At 50.5% G+C, this 15,847-nt stretch overlaps 1 protein-coding gene across 1 annotated transcript in view; it reads left to right on the forward strand.

The window, feature by feature from the left end:
* Positions 1-15,847, forward strand: part of PAPPA (pregnancy-associated plasma protein A, pappalysin 1) — a 181,963-nt gene that overhangs the window by 130,520 nt on the left and 35,596 nt on the right. The window contains exons 15-16 of the mRNA XM_015569900.1: positions 6,671-6,881; positions 7,743-7,914. Of these exons, the coding sequence (XP_015425386.1) occupies positions 6,671-6,881; positions 7,743-7,914 (383 nt within the window). The remainder of the gene's footprint in view (positions 1-6,670; positions 6,882-7,742; positions 7,915-15,847) is intronic.

Raw genomic sequence — 15,847 nt, forward strand, 5'->3', positions numbered from 1 at the left:
TGGAAGGGATGTGACTAGTGCTCTGGATATGGTGAGGGCCCAGTAAGCCTAAGAGGTCAGTATTAGTACTATTCCCACGGTCACAGAGGAGGAAATGTCCAAGGCCACCTCATTCATGGCGGGGTTCACATTGGACCACAGGTCTCATCTTTCTCCAGAGCCAACTGCCACCCTTAGGAAAGGCCGGCTGGGGAGAGGAGCAGGTGCAGGAGGAGGCGATGACTGGCCTCTCCTGGGCTGGATAAGACATCATCAGGCAACCTGAAGTAGAGGCCATGTTTGGAAGGAGGGAGAGGCTGGGTATCCTAGGATAAAAAGGGCTCTTTGAGCTCATAGGAATAACCGATGATTGGGAAGATGGGAAGCTGAGGTCCAGCAAGAGGGAGGAAGGAATTTGTGCAAAATCACAGAGCAGGTTAGCCGCATGATCAGGGTACATGCGCTTGGCTTCCAGCCGAGTGTTGGAGTTGACGTTGTGCCCAGTCCTCAGAGGGGCCAGGACCCTCTTCTTTGCTTGGTTTATTGGAGGAAACATTGCCCCTTTATCAGCGGCCATTTGGGGTCCATCTGTAGAGTGTGTGAGAGTAGACTTCTGTGGGGTATGAGGGCTTGGAGGGAGATCTATAAATTCTCTTAAGCTTAGATATAATGTGTACTATTAAGTCTCAGGCATTTTGACGGTCAAAGAGGGTCAATCGTTTCCCCAAATTTTCAAGGGGATACCTAGCTTCAAAAGACTAGTGGACTTGAGTCCTTGGAAGGCAGTGGCCATGTGTGTAATTCCTTTGAGCGTTGCTGTCAGCGAACTCAGGGCCTGTACACAGTGAGACTCCATAAAGTACATTGAGTGGATGGCTGGATGAATTGATGATGATAACACCACAGGAAATATTTAAGAATGAATGAAAGACACAGCATTCTCACTAAAGTGCCCCAAATGAAAAGCAGGGAACGTTTTGAGGATGAATTCCTTAGGTCCCCTCATTTTTAGCTCAAGAAGATTTGAATCAAAAAGCTATATACTCAAAGTTCTTTTGAGTACTAAGAAGATTTGACCTGAGAAAGGTGACAAGAACAGTAGAAATGGTAAACCTCTGCCATTCAGGCTGCCTGAGCCCTTCTCTTGGCCCTATTTGCCCAGATGTGGGGTAGATTACTAACTTCTGGCTGGGAACTCACCCATGTCAATCAGAGGCTCCTGGGGATGGGAGGTGCATACATTGTCATTGATCAGTGGTTCTCAACCTTCCGAATGCCACGACCCTTTAACACAGTTCCTCATGTTGTGGTGACCCCCAATTTCATTGTTACAAATTGAACATAATTAAAGCATAGTGATTAATCACAAAACAATATGTAATTATATATGTGTTTTCCGATGTTCTTAGGCGACCCCTGTGAAAGGGTCGTTCGACCCCCGAAGGGGTCGCAACCCACAAGGCTGAGAACCGCTGGTCATTGATCATTATACCCCTCATTGTGACTAATGATAATTCTTCATCAAAGGGATTCAGACCCGCCTGCCATTGCGTCTGTGCTGACATGGGAGGGGCAGGGGCTGTACTGTGCACATGAGGCCCCAGAAAGGCCATCGAGTTGATCGTGGTGGATCCCGACTTTGCCCTTCCCTTCAGAATGCAGGGAAGCATCTCCCCAGTGGCCACACTGACCCACTAGGACCCATGGTCACTTAGCATCACCTGGTGCTGAAACTCCAGGGGTGACCCTCTGCTTGGAGCTGCTGGCAGCAAGGCCAGGCAGAGGCCCTGCCATCTCTCTCTTTAGCTTGCTCATGTCTCATGGGGTAAAGAGTTGACCTGAACAATTTCCCTCCATTATTTAGTTTGCTTCCCTTTCTTCCCTCCCTCCGTTTGTTGTTCCTTTCCCTGCAATGTAGTTAAAGCAAAGAGAGCATTGGCTTTAGAATTAAATGGACCAGGATTCTAGGGGGTTCTGTTCCAATTGTTTGATCTTAGGTGAGCAATTTCCCATAGCTCAGCTCAGTACCCTCGTTTGTAAAATAGGCTAAAGAGTGCCCGGCAAAGGGCCAGGTTGAGGAGTGAAAGAGGTAGCAGGTATAAAATGCCAGAGCGGAGAACGTGCTTGGGAAATACTCATCTTCCCCAAGAGTCACCCTTGTGCAGAGGCTGCCCCCTCTCCTCTTTGTTCCGGGGGACTGAGTCCTGACAGCTGGGCAACAGGCTCCACCCTCCTTGCTTCTCCCAGGACCTGGAGGTGAGTGTCTCGGGAAGCACAGCCACCACCTAGGATAAGCAGCCAAGTGCACCTGGGAACCTGCGTGACACATAATCCCTTTGATGAAGAATTATCATTAGCCACAAACCCACTTGCCCCTTATGTTCCAGGTGAATTTTTCTTGCCTTTCAGTGAGATTCCAAGCCCTCTTCAGGATGTACGCCACCTATCCCAGGAACCCACACCTTAGAATCACTTGTGCCAAGGTCCTTCCTTTATCCAATAAACACCAGACAGACAGTCTCACACTGACAGAACCTACAGAAATGCACGAGGGGAAAAAATATTCTCAAGTTCAAAAAAACACAAAACTTCAAAATCAAAATCATGAGTGCTTTATGGAATGGCCAAAACTGCAACATAACTTACATCCTCTCAACTCAACTAGGTTGGGTACACTTGAAACTGACTATGGAGTGGGGTGTCTACAGTGAGCGTGCCCTCATCCTACAAAACTCTTTTTAAAAGACTTGCTTTCTGTTCTGGCTCTGGTTGCCTTTTCTATCCCAGTTTTGCCTCTCTAACCTCAGATTTAAAACTCGGTCTATCCACCAGTTTCTGTAAGATACCCCATGATACCATCGAGCACCTTGACGGGACTGAGTTGGTTGGACAGGGAGACTGGCCACGTCCTACAGTGCCCAGGAATTAACCTTCTCGCCTGCTCTCAGCTCTTTGATCCTCGCCTTGCTCTCTCCCTTCAGAATCCTGCCACAGCTTCCCTCCCTCTAGGAATTCCAAATTCTCTCTCCTTTCTCCGGCAAAGACCCTTCCATCTTTTTCTGAAGCAGATAGCCAGGCTCTGGAGGGTTCAGCTTTATCCCATGGTTCTCATCTGGCACCTTCTCACAATCCAGGTCACCTCTTAATAGGAGCTTTCCTACACTTCCTAAGATGTTTAATTTTATCACCCTAGGATTCTGAAGAGAGCAGAGTCGAGGGTGTCGTGGGTCCACACCACGACTGTGCTCTTTGTCCTTCTTCCGCTGCTTCTACTGTGACTTCTGTTTCTTACCAAGAAAAATAAAACAATCTCTTCCCAATGCCACCGGCACCAGTCTTTGGCTGACACAGCCGACTGCATGCTTATTTGTCCTCACTAGCTGCAGCTTTCTCAAAACAATACAGTAGCCAGTATATGGCCTTTCACATCCTAAAATGTTCAAGCTGGGTAAGAATTCAAAGAAGCTCTGGTCTAGGGCCAAAGAGGTTAGTTGACTAGTTCAGGGTCACAGGTAGATTCATAATACTTCATGCACTTAACAAATGGATATTGAAGACCTATTGTGCGCTTGGCTATGTTCCAGAAATAAAAGAATGAGTAGGATGTATTCCCTGCCCTTAGGATGTGGGCAGTACCAACACCATGTATGTACAATGAACCCCACCTTGGATCTCCTGGCCCTCCTTCCTTGAATATGCTCTAGGATAATTTTAATCTCAAAGGCACTTCCAAAGAGATTTGGTCTTCTGAATATTCTTTTTAATAAAATAATAAAAACACATCGCTTTTGACACTGTTTATAATTACTTTAATACTCATTAGAGATGGAAACTTCCTCAGGCACACTTGTAGATATAGGCCAAGCAAATTTCTACCCTCTTGACTTTAAATGATGAACAGAGGAAGGTCAGGATCACAGAACTGTTTGGAGGCCAATCTCTGACATCAGCACTCTTCCCCCCGCAGGGAAAGCCAGGCTTCACGCAGTGTCCTTCACGCACTGTCCTTCACGCAGTGTCCTTCACGCAGTGTCCTACACCCAGTGTCCTTCACGCAGTGTCCTACACCCAGTGACCTTCACCCAGTGTTTTGCAGCTAGTGTTGCCCTAGGGACCTCAGGCAGGGGAAGGAGAAAGGGAGGTGTGGAAGTGAGGGTAGCATCAGGGGTCTCTTCTGAAGCCAGTTACTGCTGTGGGCAGCCAGCGCTCATCCTTCTGAGGAGTGAGGGTAGAATGTTCCCTCTGCAGCTCTGGAGGCCAGCCTGTGAGTCCACCACCTCCATCCCCGGTTGAGTGCTACTTACAGGGTCCTTGACACCGTAGGACTGTGAACTTGCCCTGCGTGCAGGCAGAACACCCACCCATGCCCATGAGAAAGGGCCTCTGCATAGATAGAGTTTCAGGTACAGTAAACACCCTTCAGAGTAGAGAGGTCAGGGCCCAGTGATGCAGGCAGGACATGTGCAGCCTGTGTCATACCCTACATTTTTTCAAAGCCACATGCACAGGAGCGGCCGCAGCTGCCATGGAAATACCGATGCCGCACAGCTCCGTGTCTGCCTCTCCTGGGCTGTGTTTGATGTGGGTGGGGGCATGTCCATGGTCCTGAATCACCAGGCCCTGCTTTAGCGGGCTTCTTCCTTTGTTAATGCCTGTTTACCCTGTCCCAGAATTCACATTCCTGGTGTGCATTTTTTCTCTTCTGATTAACATTTTGCAGTTTTGTGCTATCTTGGCCACAAAGGAACCACACCATCCATTTCACAATTTTGATTTGCATAGCAGATGTGGGATACTGTTAAGAGTCCCAACACTTTCTTCACAGATATTTTATCCTCCTTGGGGAATATAGAGAGGGTGCTCTCCGCAGATCTTTGATAACGCCTCTTCCTCCCAAGCGTTTGCTATGCATGGGCACCCCGCACCACAGCCCCAAGCACAGAGGCAATGCAGGAAGCCCAGTGAATCCTCCTTCCATACCCCTCATGCCTTTTAGTTAATGTAGAAAAAGCTGTGGTTTGTTTTTGCAGCATCACAGTTTATCGACGTGGGGTCCTCTGGGGTTTACAGACACTAAATTATCTGTGCTCACCAGATGGTTGACACTGACAATGACAGGAAGGAGGGGAGCAGAGGAGCCTACGCACAATTGCACAGGACTCTCTCTTCCTCCTTCTCCCTGCTTGCTTTCTCTCCATAGGGCTCAATGCTTTCATCACACCAGAAAAGTTACTTCCTGGTATAACTTACGGTGTTCCTCCCTATCCAAGGAGAGTATAAGCTCCCAGAGGGCAGGGGTTGAGGCTCCTTTTTAAAGTTTTGTCCGCTGCTCTGTTGGTAGCTGGCATATAGTGAGCGCTATGTAGATGCTTATTGAATAAATGAAAGCTTCTGTGCAATTCACAGAGTCCTTTCAGATCTAATGCAGGCAGAGGGTTAGGAGGGAGGAAAGGGAGGGAGGGAGGGAGGAAATAAGGAGTTTGATACCATTTTCTGGACACTTTTCATAAAGGTTGTTTCATTGTATCTTCTCATCACCAGGAAGGGCAGGAGCAATTGTTTTCTCTCTGTAGATGGGATATTGGGGTTTGCCTCTCAGAATAGCTAGTAAGGGCTCTGCTGAGCATATAGGGCCAGCTTCCCATTAAAAGCAATCACCGTCTTGTAGTGACACAACATTGGTTTTGAAGGGCAGTTTCACTGACTGTGAGAACTTAGGTCACTTCCCTCTCCAAGTCTGTTTCCAAATTGAAGGTGTCAGACCAGGAGCAGTGCTTGAGAACACGGGAGATTACACATCAGAGCGGTCGGCACATAGTAACCTCAGCTCAGCCCATCACTCCGCCCTGCCCCCTTCAGATTAGACCTTCCAACCTCCAAATCCCAGAGCCTCCGTGCTCCCCGCCCTGCTGTCAACACTGTTCAGTAATACCCCAGAGGAGGAGAGTGTGATTGAGAAACCCAAGTGCTGGGTCCATCTCTCATTGTCCTGGGGAGGCTTGGGGCAGGCTGTGCTGATAATATACGACCTGGCAGGGAGATGCTGGACTCCCCGGTTTCACTTCTATTTGCAACATCTCCGTCCGGCCAGCTTCCGGGTGGCCGTCAGCACGGCGGGCAGAGCTGGCACGGGCTGCGGGGGGTGTGCTGCTCTCCCGCCTGTTCTGGCAGGACATCAGGAACATTGGGGACGGAGAGAGTCAGACCTTCAGATCCCACAATGCTGTCACTACCAGGCACAAGGGGAGCGGAATGAACAGGGCGCAGGGCCCGGTGCAGAGCCGCAGCTCAAGGTCACGCGGCACACTGGGTCAAAGCCCTCAGTAGACTCGGCAGGAGCTTACTCTGCCAGTTATTAGGAGGCAAAGCCTTCTGACCCTGGGCTCAGAGGTCCACCTGGCAAAGCAAAGGTGGGGGGAGGTCTCTTTCCTGTGCAGAAAAAAGGTCCAGGAGTGGCAGTCAGGAGCCTTCAATCTCAATTCACAGTGGACACAGATAAGTCACCCCCCAAGCTGGGCTCCTTCTGAGCGGCTCTCTCCATCTCCCAAAGTTCCCGGCTGTACGTGTAAGGGTCTGGCATTACACGTGGAAGACCCGCTGGTTCTTCAGGTTGGCATAAGTTCAGGCAGCCCCTGAATTAGCTCAACTGTCAGACCCCTGTCGGCTAACCCTGCCTGTCTGTTGTTTCCAGGCAACAACAGCCTCCTGACCTGCATGGAGGACGGGCTGTGGTCTTTCCCGGAGGCCCTGTGCGAGCTCATGTGTCTGGCTCCGCCCCCGGTGCCCAATGCAGACCTGCAGACCGCCAGGTGCCGAGAGAACAAGCACAAGGTGGGCTCTTTCTGCAAGTACAAGTGCAAGCCTGGATACCACGTGCCCGGCGCCTCTCGGAAGTCAAAGAAGTAAGTGGGGCAGGTTCTGGGGAGCAGCAGAGCTGAGTCTGCTGTCTGATTAGAAGCAAGGGTTCCTTTCTTTGCTGGAGGCAAAACCCCTTCTGTGTTACGGGAATCTTGAAGGACATTGTGAATACCTGCCTACTGGCTGTGTGACTTCATGCAAGTGACTTCCCTTCTCTGGGCCTCTATTTTTCAACAAGAAGATGAAGCCAATAATAAGAGTTCCCCGTAGGGTGGTGGGCAGAATAAATGAGGATGTGTATGTAAAGTGCTTGCCACATGCCTGGCACATAGTAATTGTTCAATAAATAGTGGGTTTAACGTCATCAGTGTCAGCACCAATCAGAGAGCTCGGGAAGGAAGGGAGAAGACGGGGACTAGTAAGGTTTGTATTTTCTTTTCCTTTTTTTAAACTAATTTTAATTTTTTTAATCCTCATGAGAGGATATGCTTTTTTCATTGATTTGAGAGGGGGGGGAGAGAAACATAGATCAGTTACCTCTCATATGTGCCCCAATGGGGATCAAACTCACAACCTAGGCATGTGCCCTGACTGGAAATCGAAGCCATGACCTTTTGGTGCAAGGGACAATGTGCCAAGCAACTAAACCACCCATCCGGGCTTGGATTTTATTTCAGTCCATATGTGTCTGTGACAAAATCTGAAACTCCAGCTTATTCCTGTTAAAGGAGTTCTATGGGTGAATTTTCCTTAATCCCTACACATGCCCCCTCTCAAGCCCACAGGACAGGTAGGGAGCCAGGAGAGAAATGCAGCTGCCCTCAGAGACACCTGGGAGTTTGGGTAGAGCATGGCTCTAGCGATTTGGTCCTTGAGATGCTTCTTCTTTTATCTCTTCCCTGAAGGCGCGCCTTCAAGACTCAGTGTACCCAAGATGGCAGCTGGCAGGAGGGAGCCTGTGTTCCTGTGACATGTGACCCGCCTCCACCGAAGTTCCACGGGCTCTACCAGTGCACAGATGGCTTCCAGTTCAACAGCGAGTGCCGGATCAGGTGTGAAGACAGTGATGCCGCCCAGGTAAGACTCCTTGACCTTAAGATCAATACTCGGGTCCACCTCCTGTCTGCTTACCCATGACCAGCCTGTAGTTCAAGAACCACTTCCTTCAGGGGACTCTCTCCAGATGCCAGGTGTGTGCAGTAGCAGCATCACCAGTGCAGAGGTTAAGAAATTGGATTTGAATGCTCTTTGTAACCTCTCTGAACCTTGTTTTCTTCCCTGCAATGCCATATTGTATTTGTTCTGAGATCCTTAACTCTGAAAATACTTTAGTATTGGAACGCTGACGAATGAAATCATATATGCAATCCCAGAGTATGAATTTAATCAAAGTGAACTGACTCTAATAGGAGTGACCAAGGCTGTTTGGCCAACTGTCTGCCACCAGCATCATGACATTGGTCCCTGAAGTATTGAAAGTCAGAAGACTCTTCAAGCATAAAGAGAAAGGGAACCATATTTAGACTAAAGATGCAGTTTTGAGAAAACTTCAGAAAAAAGAAGAGAAGGAGATGGCAGGGATTGGATTTTATTTAGTCCACTTGTAATCGAGAGGAAGTCCAACAGCCTGCCGGCCTCTGCTGGAATTCTGTGAATTAATTGCCCTTAATCCTTACACATACCTCCCCTACACCCCCAGGAAGACAGGTAGGGAGTCAAGAATGGGAAAGAAATGAGAGGCCAAGCTAGCTCCAAAGAAGACCAAAGTCTATAAGGAATTCCACCTTCATAGACCCAACCTGTTAGGGCTGCACCCCAAGCCCCGTGTCTCCCAGGTGTGCAAGGGTATTCATCTAGGTGAGGCCAGTGTCCTGCCACCTGGGCCCAGTGCAGGTTCCACCTCCAGCCAGTCCTCACGAGTCTTTATTGTTGGCCACCAAATACCAGGCACTGCCAAACCACCATCCTCCCCTCTGCCAAGCCATTACCAAGCCCAACCCATTCTCACTCCAAGACATCCTAAGTCCTCCTCTATCTCCAGTGCCTCCACCCTAACGTAGGCCACCACCATCTCTTTCCTGGGCTACCAGGAAGCTCCCTGGTTACCTCCCTGCGCCTGTGCCCTGGCCTCTCCACTGTTCCTCCACGTTTCAGCCAGAGTGGTTTGTTTGGAGCATAAATCTGATCATGACGGCTCCCCAGCGTAAAGGCTGGTGAACCAGCAACTCCCATTTCCCTCAGGATTCAACCCTAACTCCTCAGGGTGGCATTCAAGACCTTTCCTCTATCACCAGTAAGAATGACCTCCCCTCGGCCATCTCTCACCCTTTCCAGCTGCCTCACTAACCACCTTCGACGATTCAGCTCAGGACCCCTTCCTCCAGGGACCCTGCCTTGATGTCCCTCGCACTGCTGGGCTCAGTGCCCTTCTCAGGGTCCTCCTTCACAGCACTGGACACACTACACTGAAATCCATGTTATGCTCCCACCTCACCTCCCCGCCCCACCTCCCACTCCAGGCTGGGAAATGTTTTCAGCACTGGGGACAGTGCCAGGCACCTAGTAGGGGCTTGGGAAATGAGAGGGCAGGGCAGAGCGCTGCTGGGAACATCCAGGCCAATCACCTCATTTTCCAGTTCAGAAAACCGAGACTCAGAGAAGTCCCTCAACCACCCAAGGTGACACAGCGGGGGTCAGTGGAGTCAGAATCAGAACCCAGGTCCCCCCAACTGTGGACGGACTGAATTCAGTAGGCACTCCCTGAAGATCCTTGGTAGCGTCCACTGAGGGATGTGTGTGCCAAGTCATTCCCATCCTTGACTTCCAGGGAAGCAGAAGCCGGGGCTGGCACAGGCTAAGGCCAGAGATTACCATGGCCTCATGCAGGCCGATCAACTTCCCTCTCGCTCCCTTACATAAAACTGTTGCTGACCGTTACCCCGACTACTGAGCCAAATAATATTCTGGCCGCGGTCATGTTATCAAACTGAAACCCAGTCTGCCTGGGGCTTGCCAAGTACCTTTCATGGCCAGTTTGTACTTAAAGGAGAGGGAAATGTAGATGTATCAGACGACTCAAGCAGTTCAGTTTGGCAGCAGGCGGAGAGGCTAGACGCAAAGGAGCAGGGTATGGCTTGTCGGCTCAAAGAATGAGGGAGCGCCTGCCAAATGGGCTCCTAATACAATTGACGTTTCTGGTTTGTACTGCAAATGAATTTCCTCTGCCCTCAGCCCCGGGGACTGGGAGCCAAATCTAGTATTCACCTCAGATCCCCTCTTGCTGCCTGTAAACGCGCAGAAATGTACGGCCCGGAGCATCTTAAACCCAATAGCGTGTACGAGCAGGAATTCTTGGCCTTCCAAACTAGTTCAGACCCTGGGGGAGAGGACGGGGCCTGTCGTAGGAGAGATGCGTGTTCGCTCTCCCACTGCCACAAGAGCAAATTAACAAGTAAACCCTCCACTTGGTTGGTTCATTGGGAGCCAGGATGATGCTAGGCCTGGTGTCAGAGTTCAGATCCTGGCTCCACCACCTTACTAGCGGGGAGACTTGGACAAGTTACTTAACTCGCTAAGCTTCAGTTTCCTCAGACACAACATGCGGGTGGGGTCCATGAAAGCAGTGTATGTCTACGAGTATCCCCTGAAATGGTGCAGCACACCTGTGGCCCCTACCCAGCAGCCCTGGGTGTAGTGCAAGTGAACCAGACCACCTGTGAGGTCACGTCTAGTGAGGATGATTCCCAATGCTCCAAGTGGGCTCTTACAGGAGCTAAACACAAAGGCGATGGCTGCAAAGTTACCCCAGAAAGTCAGAGACGGAGCGTCCAGCATGCGTGAGGCCAGGGTGTGTGGGGGGTGGGAGGGGGAGATCAGTGGAACCACAGGGAGACCTGACCTCTCGCTCAATAAATCTGTAGACTATATGGATCCTCTAGACCAGCGCTGCCTGGTCACACTGTGATGGTGAACGCTCATAGCTGCACTGCGCAGTATGGTGGCCACTAGCCATGCGTGGCTGTGGAGCACTGAAATGTGACTGAGCAACGAAATATGACGTCGTCTATAGTTTTAAATGTAAACAGCCCACACTTGTGTAGTGGCTACCCTATTGGACCGTTTGTTCTAGAATGAATCTTTGTAAACCAAGACAAAGAACCTTCCTAATATCAGCTTTCTCGTTAAGTGTTCCCCGGATGCCAAACCAGTGTTACAGGGTTTCTCTTATTTTGACAACTCACTCTAAACCTTTGAAAAAGACACTATATGCCCATTGGCCAGATGAGGAAGGAAACTTCAGGAGGCTCGGTGCTTGCCTACAGTTGCGAGAGGCGGTGGTGTTGACCGATGCTTGGCCCAGAGGTTGCCAGGGCAGTCAGGTAGCAAAGGCAGGGTGCATGGGTTCGTGCCCAGGGGACTGGCGAGAAGCCTGATTGTCTCAGCACTAATCCCACACAGGTGCTCCTGAGCTGTCTGAGGTGAGGATTCAGGCTCAGTTCTTGTTTGTAGGTAATTCGGGAGTGGGCCATCTCGGGATGGGGACAGGGTCTCTGGGAGGTGCAGGGGAGGAAAAGCCTGAAGTGATTTTGTGTACGAAGTTATTACTTAATGGTGGGTTTCAGCAACTCAACAGGGGCAAGAGAGGGAGCGTGGGAGTGGGATCCACATGCCCTCGGTTCCTCCCGTGGGTCACAGAGGGTGGCTGTAGAAGCCTTTCTGCCACCAGTGGCGTGCTGCTGCCTTGACGGGTTCTGCTGTGGACACAGCATAGCTCTCGGGTACAGTGCCTCCGCAGGCAGGGGCCACGTCCAGTCTCAGGGTCATCCAGTGCTTGCCCACGTACCCGGGCTTCCTGGAGGAAGTCAGAAACATCACCCATGTGATGTGAGCAGTGGGCGGGATCTCGTGTCTCCCATTCCATCCACTTATTCTATCAATGGCACCACTGGAGCCCAGAGAGCAGAAGGGACTTAGCCAAGTCACCCAGCAGGTTACTGGCTGAATCAGATCTTAAAGCCTCAGATCTCCTAACCGAGTCATCACACAAGCCACGTTTTCCTGCCCAGGCTGCACCTCGCTTGCAGGAAGTGAATGCACATGACTGGGAACAGAGACCAGTAATTAACAGCAGCTGCAATTTATTGAGCATCTGCTCCACACCGGTTGCTGGGCTAATACTTGCAGTGGTTCTCAACCTTGGCTGCACATTAGAATCACCTGGGAATCTTTTTAAAATCCTGATTTCTGGGCCTCACCCCAGAACAAATTGTTCCCTGCCCTCTCCTGTAGCTCTCTGCCTCCTGTAGGACATGTTGTCACTCTGTTAGGGGTGGGGCCACAACATTAGTAACAAAGAAACAGAATTTCCAGAGGATGAGGCCCAGAAATCAGGATTTTAAAAAGATTCCCAGGTGATTCTAATGAGCAGCCAAGGTTGAGAACCACTGACTTAGAGAGACGACTGCGTTTAAGCCCCGTGACATCTGGCATCGCTGTCCATTTCACAGACCAGGGACCCGGGGCTCAGTGAGGTCAGGTGCTTTGCCCGACTTTATACAACCTGGATGTGATAGAACTGGTGTTCCTGTGGGCAGCACAGGCTGCCTCCAGAGCTTAACTATTTCAACCCTGCACTGCACTTCCTGCTTCCGCCTTGCCCTGATGCAGCCACATTTCTCTCTGCAATTATTTTATTTGTATTTCTACTAAATAGAAGAAGTTTAATTCTCCATCTCCCTCCCTTCCCTTCCCTCTCCTCTACACGCTGGTAAATTCACAGACACTTACAGTCAAGGGACCTGGCCCCAGCATTGGCATCTACAGGACTGGCCACATCACTTCTCCATTCTTGGCTGCTGGCATTTCTAAAACATGGGTGATGGTTGGTTCATTCTGAAGTACCCTTAGAGACAGTATAGCAGAGTGGTTAAGAGTCTTAGCTAACTCTTAGCCTGAATTGTGTGCCAAGCTCTAAAAGCTTCACTTAGGCTGCCCAGCCAGCATGGCTCAGTGGTTGTGTCGACCTATGAACCAGGAGGTCACAGTTCAATTCCTGGTCAGGGGCACATGCCCAGGTTGTGGATTCCATTCCCAGTGTGTGGCGTACAGAAAGCAGCCAATCAATGATTCTCTCTCATCATTGATGCTTCTATCTCTCCCTCTCTGTGGCCCTGCAACCCAGGTATGTGCCCTTGACCAAGAATCAAAGCTAGGACTGGTCTGTGGCTGATGCTGTGATCACTGAACCACACTGGCCGGGATGCAATGCTTTTTCTTGCAGCTGTATACGCAGGCTCAGAGAGGCAGACTTGCTGAGGGACGCTTAACCCTCTTGAGGGTTTCACCTTAGTGTGCAAAATGGTGCATTCAGAGCCAGGTGCTCCAGTGGTCTCTGGTCTTCCCATATTGGATGCACAGTAGATCTTCTGCGGTCCAACTCACATCAAGGACCTACTCCGAGGATCTTTAGCAGGTGGTAGGCAAGCCCAGAGGCCCCCAAGATCTAGTCCAGAGGAGTGTTTGAACATCCAGAGAGGCTCCAGAAAGTCTGCTGTGCAGAGGGCACATCAAAGGTGTGGTGGTGGGAAGCAAGAGAAGTGTGCTGGAGGGGCCAGGTGACCAGGAGACCAAAGGAAGGACATGCACGTAGCAAGAGGTGGGGCTGGACCTGTTGTCTGGGTTCCACTGTGGAAGCCTGGGATTGCCAGCCTGGGAGCATGCCTGGTGAGGAAGGCGAAGGCATCTTAGCAGGAGTCTTCTTAAAGCAGATTTAGTCAGCAGCATAGAGTGCCAGATGAGCTGGGCAGGAGAGAGAGACTGGAGGCAGCAAGACTAGTGCCTTCATGCTCCCGCCTTTTATGGTGGAGCCTTCCCGGTTTGAAATTCCCCAAGCAGATTCCAGCGAGTTCTGATACATTCTCTGTTGCAAACTGAGCTCCCCAGCCAGCTCTGGCCCACGTAGTGCTGAGGTCTGCAGCCCTGCAGGGGCTGGAGGCCAAGTGCATCATAGCCTCGGGCCAAGGCTCCAGGAAATTGGGGTCAATTTCCTACTCCCCTGGGGGCCCAGCAGAATCATGGGGCCTGGAGCCTGGGGCTCTGGGAGGGAGAGTTGGGGTTCTCTGGAAGCCTCTTAAACTTCCCCTGAGCTCACACAGAACATCTCTGGTGGACTATGCAAGTCAGCCCGCAGCTACATGCTGGGGATGGGCCACCCTTCACCCACGGACACAGAAATTCCCAACACCATTGGCTCCTCCTCGTGCCGGCCCAGGAGAGGCCCAGAGAGGGCCCCCCTTTCTCTTCTGAATCTTGTCTCCTTGCAGCTGTTTTCCCAGATGGGAGCTTCAGCCTGTATTAGCCCTTCCAAATATTTTATTTGTTTCCTTGGCATGCACTCATTCATTCATCCCCTCATTTCTTCATTCATTCACCTACTCATTGATTTCCTCATCCATGTGTTCATTTTTCTTCACTTAATAGCCAAGTTCATTCCATAACTCTACCTATTCACTCCACCTTTTGTTAACAAACAGGTCTTGAGTGAATAGAAGAAATATCCTTTGAGTGATGAATGAGTGAATGGAATGTCCAGGACCTATTAAAGGTTGCAGAAGGCCCTGTGGCTGCACAGGTGAATAGGGCATCTTCCTAGACCTTGGGGAGCTCATCATCTAGGCCAGCCGTGGGCAAACTACGGCCCGCGGGCCGGATCAGACCGTACCCTTTTATGTAATGATGTTTACTTTGAATTTATATTAGTTCACACAAACACTCCATCCATGCTTTTGTTCCGGCCCTCCCGTCCAGTTTAAGAACCCATTGTGGCCCTCTAGTCAAAAAGTTTGCCCACCCCTGATCTAGGTACAACGGGTGATGCGTGTCAGAGACCTTAAGGCAGTGTGCTCGGCACAATCAGGAGGCATTAAGACAATGGCTTGTGCCAGGTGATGATTGTGGGCAGGAGGGGATATGAAACAGAAGACAGAAGGGGCAGTGAGCACAGAGCATGGCCGTGTGATTCAGCTTACAGTAATGCAGTCAATTTAAACGAAAGTTCAAGGTTGGTGATGGTGCTGCAGGGAGCAGGGAGCAGGAGAATGAGGCAGAGTTAAGGCTGGGCGCTCTGGGATTGGACACAGGCTGTTCCACAGGTTGGTGCCCTGGTGAGCATGGTTAGCACCTCTACCTCATGTACTTTCTCTCCTCGTGACCTTGAAAGAGGGAGAGGATACATAGCTTGTTCTCAGGCAGGTGGACCCCTGGGCAGAAACCATCCACGGTTCTGTTTCCAAGGGGTGGAGTCCAAACATAAGCTGACATTTAAGGCCCCACACCTTACTGGCCTTATCAGCTCAATCTTCCCCCATTTTCTTTTTTGGGTCACAAGGCTGGTGGGGGTGGGGGTGGGGGGACTCTCTGCTGCTAAATATACATCCTTGCATTTGCACATGGCCTTTGGCCTTTTAGAAATGTCCTCCCATCCCTGTGCTGCCTGTGATTTTATGCATCTTTAAAGACTTATTCCCATCTATCACCTCCTCTATGAAGCCTTCCCTGCTTACCCTTGAACAACCGGTGACTGTCCCCATGTACTCACAGCACTGTGACCGCGCACAGTCACACTGACATGGCTGGCTGCTCACACCACTGTCCTTTCTTCCCCGGCTCAGTGGGACCAGATACTGGCTCGCTTTACTTTGGGCCCCACAGAGCTGGGAACAGAATGGGCACTAAGAGGTGGTCCTTGAATTCAGAGGCAGTTTTGAGGTTTCTACAGAGCTGGACTCCCATTAGACCCTTGGACACAGAACGGGGTTTGCAGGAAGGCCTGTGTCTGCAAGCTGCGTTCACCTCCGCTGTACAGAAGATGGAGGAACTGAGTATTGTTTATTTTAAAGACTCTAGGGAGGGCACAGGTCAAAGCATCCCTATGCCAGCTTCTTGGTACCTTCATTGCTGGAATGAATGGAACGGATGATGAGGAAGGAAGGAAGGAAAGAAGAAAGGTGGG

The sequence above is a fragment of the Myotis davidii genome, unplaced genomic scaffold (genome assembly GCF_000327345.1).
Source record: "Myotis davidii unplaced genomic scaffold, ASM32734v1 scaffold866, whole genome shotgun sequence".
In the NCBI taxonomy this organism is placed as follows: Eukaryota; Metazoa; Chordata; class Mammalia; order Chiroptera; family Vespertilionidae; genus Myotis; species Myotis davidii.